General features: G+C 47.8%; 1 protein-coding gene across 6 annotated transcripts in view; it reads left to right on the top strand.

The window, feature by feature from the left end:
- The first annotated feature begins 1120 nt into the window (after positions 1 to 1120).
- Positions 1121 to 11261, top strand: part of NBEA (neurobeachin) — an 881324-nt gene continuing 871183 nt past the window's right edge. For 2 of the 6 annotated variants that reach the window (XM_089690861.1, XM_089690859.1), the window contains exon 1: positions 1122 to 1701. In XM_089690861.1, the coding sequence (XP_089546987.1) occupies positions 1498 to 1701 (204 nt within the window). In that variant the 5' untranslated portion in view covers positions 1122 to 1497. Of the gene's footprint in view, positions 1702 to 11261 lie in introns of all 6 variants that reach the window. The other 4 variants (XM_089690860.1, XM_089690858.1, XM_089690864.1 and 1 more) reach the window with 4 other exon arrangements.

Here is an 11261-nt window from a genome sequence, read left to right as displayed (position 1 = left end):
TCCTCTCCATACTCCTCTCTTTCTTTTTCATCCAATCTCCTCTCCACCCTCCCCTCCTCTCCATACTTTCTCCTCTCCATCCTCCTCATCCACTCTCCTCTCCATCCTCTTGATCCTCTCCCCCATCCCTTCTCTTCATCTTCCATCCTCTCTATGATCTCTCTTCTCCATCCCACTCTCTCCTCCCCATCCTCTTTCCTCTCCATACTTCTCTCTTTCCTTTTCATCCAATCTCCTCTACACCCTCCATCCTCTCCATACTTTCTCCTCTCCATTCTCTTTATCCACTCTCCTCTCCATCCTATTGATCCTCTCTCCCATCCCATCTCTTCATCCTCAATCCTCTCTATGATATCTCTTCTCCATCCCACTCTCTACACCCCATCCTCTCTTCTCTCCATACTTCTCTCTTTCCTTTTTATCCAATTTCCTCTCCACCCTCCCTCCTCTCCATACTTTCTCCTCTCCACCCTCCCTCCTCTCCATACTTTCTCCTCTCCATACTTTCTCCTCTACACCCTCCCTTCTCTCCATACTTTCTCCTCTCCATCCTCCTTATCCACTCTCCTCTCCATCCTATTGATCCTCTCTCCCATCCCTTCTCTTCATCCTCAATCCTCTCTATGATCTCTCTTCTCCATGCCACTCTCTACACCCCATCCTCTCTTCTCTCCATACTTCTCTCTTTCCTTTTTATCCAATTTCCTCTCCACCCTCCCTCCTCTCCATACTTTCTCCTCTCCACCCTCCATCCTCTCCATACTTTCTCCTCTCCATCCTCCTTATCCACTCTCCTCTCTATCCTATTGATCCTCTCTTCCATCCCTTCTCTTCATCCTCAATCCTTTCTATGATCTCTCTTCTCCATACTGCTCTCTCGTCTTCATCCTCCGTATCTGCTCTCTTCTCCATCCTCCCCTTCCTCTCTCCTCTCCATCATTTTCTCTTTCCTCTTGATCCTCTCTCCCATCCCTTCTCTCCATCCTCTCTATGATCTCTCTTCTCCATCCTCTCTATGATCTCTCTTCTCCATCCAGCTCTCTCCTCTCCATCCTGGAGCGACGCTCTGGGTACCTGCACACCTGTCCATCCCTGGGGTCGCTAGGCGGGCTCGGCCCCGCCCCCGGGCATCAGTGGCGCAGGCGCAGTTCACCGTACCGCAGGCAGGGGGCGTCAACATGGCGGAGGAGTGAGCGGTGTCTGCTCTGATCAGCACAACAACGCCAGCCAGCTGCAGCCATCCCGTTACCCGGCGACCGACCGAGGAGAAGAAGAAGGAGGAAGAGGTCGCCTTATTAGCCGGTGCAGCCCGGGGCTGGCAGGATGGTGATGGAGGGGGTGTGCGGGAATAGCCCGGGCAGTGTGGATTAGGCAGTGACTGTCTCCGCAGGTGTCTGTGTCCGCTCCGATCGCGGTGACTCAGCCCGTTATCTGGAGGATCCGTACAGAGGGAGCGCCTGTCCGTACCGGGGAGGAAGACGAGGAGAACGGGGGAGGATGGCCAGTGACAAGCCGCTGGTGGGGGTCGGCTGCTCGGACAGGGATCCCCCTGGAGGATCGGGCTCCATGGTTCTCCCTGGAGGGGTCATCAACCCGTCCGTCCCCATCCGCAACATGAGGATGAAATTCGCCGTCCTCATCGGCCTCATCCAGGTCGGGGAAGTCAGCAACCGGGACATCGTAGAGACCGTGCTCAACCTGGTAAGAGGGCCGACCGGGGGGCTGTGTGATCCCTGGGGGTGGGGGGGGGTTTTGTGCCGGTGTGTGCCCCTCGGGGGTGGGGGCTGTATTGGGAGGCCGTATAGGTCATTGGGGGGGCTCTATGGGGGCCCCTGCCCTGAGTGTCTATAAATCATTGAGGGATCCCTACGTTGTGTTTGCCTATAGATCATTAGTGGGGTGGACTCTATGGGGGTCCTCACCCCATGTTTCTATAGATCCTCAGGGGTCCCTACACTGTGTATGGCTATAGGCTCGTTGTGGTCTTTGCCGGGGGGCCCCTGTCCTCTGTGCCAATAGATCATGGGGGTCCTATACTGTGTGTGCCTATACATCATTAGAGGGAATACAGGGGCCCTGCAGTGTGTTCCTATAGATCATCAGGGTCCTACACTGTATGTGCCTATAGGTCATGGGGGGCCCTACACTGTGTGTGCCTATACATCATTGGGGGGAGAAAAGAGGCCATGCAATGTGTTCCTATGGATCATCAGGGGGTACTACATTTTGTGTGCCTATAGATCATTCTGATCCTCTTGAGATAGGGGGACTCTACCATGAGTGCATCTAAAGATCATTGGGGTCCTTCTAGAGTGCCCCTCTGTTTTCCTATAGTTAATTAGGTGTCCCCTGAGGGGGCAACCCTAAACTACATGTGGCTATAGATCATAGTCCTCCTGGGGGGACTCCACCTATAGATCATTGAGGTCTCCTCAGGGAGCTTTATACCCTGTGTGTGCATCTAGAGCATTGGGGCCCTACCCTGTGTGTCTGTAAATCATCTGGGTCCTCCTGGGGGGCCTTACCCTGTGTATGCTTATAGGTCATCTGATACTTTCCAGGTATGACATCTGTGCCAGGGGGTTGTGTGTCTATCGATCTTAGTCTGCATTGTGGGGCTATGCTACCCTGCATGTGTCTATAGATCGGAGTCCTCCCAGGGATAGCATCTGTACCAGAGGGGTTGTGTGCCTATAGATCAGGGTCCCCCTTGTGGGGAGGGGTGCTCTACCCTGTGTGTTCCTATACATCGGGGACTGTCCTGTGGGGTAGAGAGGAATCTACCATGTGTGTGCCTATAGATCGGAGTCCTCCCAGGGATGGCATATGTACCAGAGGGGTTTTGTGCCTATAGATTAGGGTTCTCCCTGTGGGGAGGGGGGCTCTACCCTGTGCGTGTGCCTATAGATCAGAGTTCATCCTGTGGGGGAAGAATCTACCCTGTGTGTGTTCCTATATACCGGAGTCTGTCCTGTGGCAGGAAGAGGGCATCTACCTTGTGTGTGCCTATAGATCAGAGTCTGTCCTGTGGTTGGGGAATCTACCCTGTGTGTGCCTGTGGATTGGAGTTTGTCCTGTGGTGGGTGGGGGGAATCTACCCTGTGTGTGCCTATAGATCAGAGTTTGTCCTTTGGGGGGGAATCTACCATGTGTGCCCATAGATCAGAGTTTGTCCGGTGAGAGGGAAGGGGGAGATCTACCCTGTGCGTGCCTATAGATTGCAGTCTGTCCTGTGGTGGTGGGGGATCTACCCTGTGTGTGCCTATAGATCGCAGTCCATGCTGTGGTGGTGGGGATCTACCCTGTGTGTGCCTATAGATCGCAGTCCGTCCTGTGGTGGTGGGGATCTACCCTGTGTGTGCCTATAGATCGCAGTCCGTCCTGTGGTGGTGCGGATCTACCCTGTGTGTGCCTATAGATCGCAGTCTGTCCTTTTGGGTGGGTGTGAAATCTACCGTGTGTGCCCATAGATTAGAGTTCGTCCTGTGGGGGGGATCTACCCTGTGTGTGTCTACATATCGCAGTCTGTCCTGGGGGAGGTCTAACCTGTGTGTGTCTATAGATCGCAGTCTGTCCTGGGGGAGGGGATCTACCCTGTGTGTGCCTATGGATCGTAGTCCGTCCTGTGGTTGGGGAAGCTACCCTGTGTGTGCCTGTGGATTGGAGTTTGTCCTGTGGTGGGTGGGGGGAATCTACCCTGTGTGTGCCTATAGATTAGAGTTCGTCCTTTCGGGGAGAATCTACCATGTGTGCCCATAGATCAGAGTTCGTCCTGGGAGAGGGAAGGGGGAGATCTACTCTGTTTGTGCCTATAGATCGCTGTCTGTCCTGTGGTGGTGGGATCTACCCTGTGTGTGTCTATAGATCAGAGTTCGTTCTGTGGGGGGGAAGGGGGAGATCTACCCTGTGTGTGTCTATAGATCGCAGTCTGTCCTGGGGGAGGGGATCTACCCTGTGTGTGCCTATGGATCGCAGTCCGTCCTTTGGGAGGGGATCTACCCTGTGAGTGCCTATGGATTGCAGTCCGTCCTGGGGGAGGGGATTTACCCTGTGTGTGCCTATAGATTGCAGTCTGTCTTGGGGGAGGGGATCTACCCTGTGGGTGTCTATAGATCACAGTCCTTCTGGGGGAGGGGATCTACCCTGTGGGTGTCTATAGATCCCAGTCTGTCCTGGGGGAGGGGATCTACCCTGTGTGTGTCTATAGATTGCAGTCCTCCTGGAGGAGGGGATCTACCCTGTGTGTGTCTATAGATCGCAGTCCTTCTGGGGGAGAGGATCTACCCTGTGTGTGTGTGTCTATAGATCACATTCCATCCTGGGGGAGAGAATCTACCCTGTGTGTGTGTCTATAGATCACAGTCCATCCTGGGGGAGAGGATCTACCCTGTGTGTGTGTCTATAGATCATAGTCCATCCTGGGGGAGAGGATCTACCCTGTGTGTCTATAGATCGCAGTCCATCCTGGGGGAGAGGATCTACCCTGTGTGTGTGTCTATAGATCGCAGTCCATCCTGGGGGAGAGGATCTACCCTGTGTGTCTATAGATCGCAGTCCATCCTGGGGGGTGGGGGGATCTACCCTGTGTGTGTGTCTATAGATCGCAGTCCATCCTGGGGGAGAGGATCTACCCTGTGTGTGTGTCTATAGATCACAGTCCATCCTGGGGGAGAGGATCTACCCTGTGTGTCTATAGATCGCAGTCCATCCTGGGGGAGAGGATCTACCCTGTGTGTGTGTCTATAGATCGCAGTCCATCCTGGGGGAGAGGATCTACCCTGTGTGTCTATAGATCGCAGTCCATCCTGGGGGGTGGGGGGATCTACCCTGTGTGTGTCTATAGACCACAGTCCGTCATGAGGTGTGGGGATCTACCCTTTGTGTGTCTATAGATCGCAGTCCTCTCAGGGTGTCATCTGTGCCAGGTGGACTCCATCCTGTGTGCCTAAAGATCCTCCTAGCATCAGGCATGGGAATCCTGGGGATGGTATCTGTTTGTAGGCCCCATCCTGTGGATATGGCTGTACCGCACTAACCCCATGCCCTCCATCATTAGGGGATCACTAATAACACTGAGTGTTCCATCAGAAATGCTTTGCCAAACCAACAGAGGGTAAGCTTGGGATCCTAAGGCTGCGCTGTGTCCCCCTTCCTGTGCTTGATGCTTCATTCCCAATCTGAGGGAATAATTTTTGGATTTGTAACGCAGATTTGTGGCCCCTCTTGTTAGTAAAAGGTTAAAGGTGGCACCTTGAGGGCTGCATTGACCATGCTTGGCCTGTGTGCTGTAGATCATACCGCTCCCCTTCTAGAAAGTGACAGCTGATCAGGGCAATCCTGTTGGAAATGCAATGAAGAGTTCCGTCAGCTAGTAAAGGGTTAAAGCTAACACGGTAAAGGGCTGCATTGGCCACAATGGCCTGTGTGCTGTAGATAATGCCCTTCCCCTCCATTGCAGCCGAGCAGGTGACAGCTGATCTGGGAATCCTGTGCTTTCGCCTTCACGTTGCACACCCTTCGATTAATCAGGGGTTAAAGCAGCATCCTCCAGGGTGCAGTTGCTGTGAGCGGCCCATATGCTGCGGTATTAAATGTCTTGGAAGCTATGTGCAGCTTCCCCCCCCCCTTCCCCGTCTTTAAATATATATGGCATCCTTGCTAGTGGAAGGAGACCCCGGAGGATTAATGCAGAGCTGTCATTGCCGTCACCTCTGTGGGAGCGGAGGGGTTAATCACAGCTAGTGTGTCTGATCATGCATCTGATTATCCCTGAAGATTAGGCATCAGGGTGAGTGGAAACCTGTGCTTGACATTACATGTGTCATGCACATACAAAGCCTTGCCTTCCACTTCTCACAGATTATATGACAAAAGCTCAGGAAGCTTTGATTAGTTGGCGTCTTAAATTGTAATTATGGAAAGGATCGTTGCGTCCAGGCTTCATCACAACGTCTACGTAGGCCGCTCGCCTGTCACTTCATCTAAATAGAAACGACACCGCCTATATGAACTTATGTCCTTAGAATTGCACGCATACATTGCGATTTTTATATTTTGCGCAGAAGGCCTTATTGCCGCTCACCTTTGATCAGTGTGCAGGCCTGTTATTGTATTGCAGGGATTTGGTGGACCTCTTATTAAGGAGATGTCTTCTCGAAATACCTGCCGCGTTCCATGAAGTATTCTATATGGAGTAATCATATGTACTTGAGTTCTTACGGAGGTGGTTGTTGCGTATTAACGGTATGAATGCCGGTTTATGATTGCACACTGGTAGATATAAAGCAAATTGATGAAGGCACTTCATTCCAGCGTTCTCCACCGCCTGCTGCCACAATCCCAGATATGGTCCCTTTGAGTCACCGTGACCTCGTCTCCCATCCCCCACCACAACAGAATTGCTGAATGTAGAGCCTCCCGTGACACGGCGTCGAACGATTCCGATTCACAAGGCGCAGAATGAACCATGTTTTAGGAAGCCGGGGCACCAAACGCTGACTCATTTGTTTGATTTTTATTGTGCTGCCAAATAGATTGTGCTCTGCCTGATTATACTGTATCATGGTTCGTCTTCTGCAACACGGGGCAGCATTACAATAATCCTCACAGCCAAGGTTTTAAAACTGCTTCATTAGTCCAGTCTTAGGAATCAAGCAGCACACAATTGTAACTAATGGATTAATCCACACCGCCATGAGATGTTGGCTGTCTGGGGGACTGGGAGCTGTCACATTGGTCCCTGTAGGGTGGAATGGACTGATGGGGGAAGAGTTCATGCCTGGAGCATCTTGTCATCTTGAGTCAGGTGTTGTGGAGGCAGCAGGCTGCTTCCGTCTCTTCTCTGCACGCTTCTTTATTTGCATTTGACCTAGTGCATGCAGCCAGAAACTGCAGCAACTATTGTAATATTCATGGCTTCCTTGGATCATTAATATACGTAGTGCTGTGGGTATATTATGAAAAATGGTACTCTGAAAAAATGTATTATAAATTAGAATGTAATTAAAAAAAAAAAAAATAATAATAAATATATATATGTGTGTGTGTATGTATGTATGTATGTATGTATGTATGTATGTGTGTATATATATATATATATATATATACATACACACGCTCACGCTTTTTTATTTTTTTTTAATCACATTCTAATTTATAATTTTTTTCAGAGTGCCATTTTTAGTAATATATGTATGTGTGTAAAAAAAAAAGAAAATAATATAAATATATAGATATATATATATATATAATATATACACACACAGTATCTCACAGAAGTGAGTCCACCCCTCACATCATTTTTAAATTTTTGTAAGTAATTTAATTCTTTCTTTTCATGACATGCCAACACTGAAGAAATGACACTTTGTTACAATGTCCTGTAAAGTAGTGAGTGTACAGCTTGTATCACAGTGTAAATTTGCTGTCCCCTTAAAATAACTCAACACACAGCCATTAATGTCTAAACCGCTGGCAACAAAAGCAGAAGTACTGCTACAGGGCAGCACGAGTGCGCAAAATTGCGGATATATATGCGATTTAGCATTTTCGGGTAGGGGACGTGCGATCGCCCTACCCGCACCACCATTCGCGGACACGGCTGTCAATCACCGGGTCCCAGCTGGTGATTGCCGAGCATCTCCGACGGGGGATGGGGAAGGACTGTTTGTAAACAAAACTGTTCTCTCCCCTGCCAGCTCCTGCACACTGCTTTGCATGGCTGTGCACAGCACAGCCATGCAAAGCAGTGTGCTTACAGTGAAGCACACAGACACAGCCCCTAATAAAACAGCACACTGTTAACTTTTTGATTGCCCCAGATGTTAACCCCTTCCTGCCCAGTGCCATCAGTACAGTGTCAGTGCTTTTTATTAGCACTGGTCACTGTATTGGTGTCACTAGGATGTCGGTGACACCAAGCCAGTTCCCCCCAGTGTCAAAATGCCCGCCACAGTCCCACTATAAGTCGCTGACCGCCACCATTACTAGTGAAAAATAACAATCCCAGTATATATACCGCCATTTGTAAACGCTATAACTTTCACGTCAACCAATCAATTTACAGGTATTGGGATTTTTTTTTTCAGCAAAGACGTGTCACAGAATACATTTTGGCCTAAATTTATGACTAAATTTGATTTTTTTTTTTTTTAATTTATTGGACATGTTTAATAGCAAAAAGTCAAAAATATTACTGTTTTTCTCAAAATTGTCAGTCTTTTTTTTTTTGTTTTTTATAGCGCAAAAAATAAAAAATGCACAAGCTATCAAATACCACCGAAAGAAAGCTCTATTCGTAGGAAAAAAGGGCGTAAATTTAATTTGGGTGCAGCATTGCATGACCGCGTAATTGTCAGTTAAAGCAACGCAGTGCCGTAACGCAAAAACTGGCCTGGTCAGGAAGGGAGGTAAATCCTCCGGAGGGCAAGTGGTTAATGCTCAGCAGAAGTGCATCTGCTGAGTGAGTAAATAAAGGGCTGTCCCAAATGAAAGAAGAAGAAAAAAAACTATTCCTTCAGGTTACCTTTGCACATGGAAACACTTGGGTGCTCAGTACAAGTGCATGCAGAGCAGCCAAATCAAGCTCCAGTGTCTAACAAAGATATAAATATAAACCTGCGAGCAACTAAATCCTACCTCAAAATTAAAAAATCAATTAAATAACGAAAAGCTGCCCGCATATACATATATTCATATAAATGTGCTAAATAATAATTATACAATAACAGTGCTGCACTTTTTTCAAATAAAAACTGTGACATCTAAATGAATCTCATTGTGAACTGGATAGTGAAAAAATATTGCAAACAATAAACACAATTAATATGAACTAATACAGTCCATCTCTAATGCATAGTCCATCCAACTCAAAAAAACCTATGCCATCAAAAATTTTCTTTTTTCATATCTAGTGCACCATCAGTGACACCAACTGTGCTCTCACCTGGAATTTTTGACCTCACAACTAAGTTTGGTCAAAAATGGCTTGTGTTCTTGGACTTGGATCAGCTTCTAATCTAGAAAAAGCACCAGGGGCGTCTTTACCATAAGGTATTTGTCTAGGGTGGCATTTTTCAGGGGGGCAGCACCGCTCCCCTGGAAGAAGGGACAGAAGAAGGGGCACATGCGGTTTGGGGACCAGGTGAGATCTGAGAGAGGCTGTGGGCTGCATCATTCTCGTTTCCGGGGATGTCCACAGCTATGAAGGTGAGTGTCTTCTTCTCTCTCGCTGGGAGGGGAGTGGCTGGTGTATGGGGGCGATGGTAGTGGAAGGCACTATTGGGTGGGGGGAGGGGGGTCAGGGGTGTTGTTGGTCAATGTCAGGCTCTCTCTGGGGGGGGGACACATGTGTTGCCTAGGGCAGCACAAAACCTTAATACACCAGTGAGAAGCACTATTGGTTTGCCTATGTATTTCCTACACGTATGCTGAGTGGAGGAGAAGGAGTTAGAAGGGGTGGTACTGGTAGCTGGATAGGCGGTGGAACCAAAGGATGGTGCTTGTAGGAGGCGGAGATGAGGGGGAGTTCCTGCACCTATACTCTGAGGGGAAAAAAGCTGTGTTTTTTTTAATATATATATATTGTGTGTGTGTGTATATATAGTTCAGTCCTTTGATTATTATTATTATTATACAGGATTTATATAGCGCCAACAGTTTGCTCAGCGCTTTACAATATAACGGGAGACAATACAGCAACAATACAAGAGGGACAGGAGGGCCTGATCCTGGGAGCTTACAATCTAGGAGGTGTGGTGGTTGTATGGATTTCTGGATGAATGAGCACAGGGGACACCTTTTGAACAACGACCTCAATAGATCACCTTGTGTACAACCAGCCTGCTCTTGCATGGATTGAAATTCGGTCATTCCCAGCTGGACTGGCTGAATTTCAGTTCATGTATGGCCAGCTTTAGCATACAGTGCTATATGAACGGTAGGAGCCGTGAACATTGAGAACAACTAGAGAACCTCAAAATGTAGACGTCAGCTGAAATGTTTAAAGTGTTACTAAACTCCGGACCCTGCATTCACTATATCTGGTCTCCCACAGTACACACAACATGGAAATGCAATTATTTTAGTAAATATAAACTGCTAAATACCTTTTCTCATCAGCAGTTAGAGCAGTCTTGTGACTTCTATCAGTGTCCAGCAGAGCATTGATTAAAGCTTTTAGGAGGAGTTTTCTTTCTGCTCTAGGAAGAAGCAGAACTCCTGACCTCTGTCTGGACAGTGCTGATTGGCCCTGTGCTGATTACACTCTACCAAGAACAAAAAAAAAAACCCTCTCTAGAAATACACACCAAACTGAGCATGTGCAGAGTGACTCCACACATATGTCTCCTCAGGAGATAAGAGGAGGGGGGGCACTGGAAGAAGGGAGGATCAGAGAAGACAGGATCAAACAGCATTTTTACACAATGCTGAGGATTAACCCCTTAGGTTCCACAGTGAGTATACCAAGCATGCTTTACTGCATATACAGACTGATTTTACTGTTAGTAACACTTTAAGGGACATTTGGCAATGTGGCTCCTGGGATTTGTCCAGCCTTGTGTTAAAGTATAACTAAAGGTAAAACAATTTTTTTAGTTTTGGATAGAGCAGAGATGGATTAGATCCCCTGTCCGTTTTTATTGCTGTCTGTGCCCCCATTAGGGAGATTCACTTTTTTTTTTCCTGTTTATCATCATTCAAAATGAAAGTAAAAAAAAACCAACAAATTTTGGGTTATCCGCAGAAAATTAATAGAGGGGAAATCTTCCAATGGGGACATTAGCTCTGATGACCTGGGGGTCCCCAAGGAATTCCCTTAATTTGCAGGGGTTTCCTTTTAAAGTAGAGCTCCACCCAAAAGTGGAAGTGCCGCTTTAAAGACTAGTTTTCAGTTGTGCGTGGTTTACTTATTATCTTTAGTCTTGCGCCTTAAAGTGGTTGTAACCCCTTTTCATATACCCAGTGAAGTGATTGGATTCAGGTGATACAGAGAGGAAACAATTCCTCCTACATAAGTTGTATCTGTTTATCAGCAGCCTTCTCTCCCCTACTTCCGTTCAAAGTCCAGAATGTGCACAGCATTTCTAACCTTCAGAAGCAGGGTGTGTGATGTCACACACAGCACAGCAGCGTTGAGTGTAATCTGAGACCTGAGTGGAGGTAATGGCTAAACCCCCTCTACACCGTCTCATAGGGAACTCCAGCCACCATTTTTATTTATTTTTTCCCTTTTGGCATAAAGTGTTTACATAAATGAAAAG

Source organism: Staurois parvus, unplaced genomic scaffold (genome assembly GCF_062004578.1).
Source record: "Staurois parvus isolate SC_StPar_1 unplaced genomic scaffold, SC_StPar_1.0 ptg000544l, whole genome shotgun sequence".
Taxonomy (NCBI): Eukaryota; Metazoa; Chordata; class Amphibia; order Anura; family Ranidae; genus Staurois; species Staurois parvus.
Note: the sequence above shows the minus strand (reverse complement) of the source record. Positions and strands in the feature narration are given on the sequence as shown.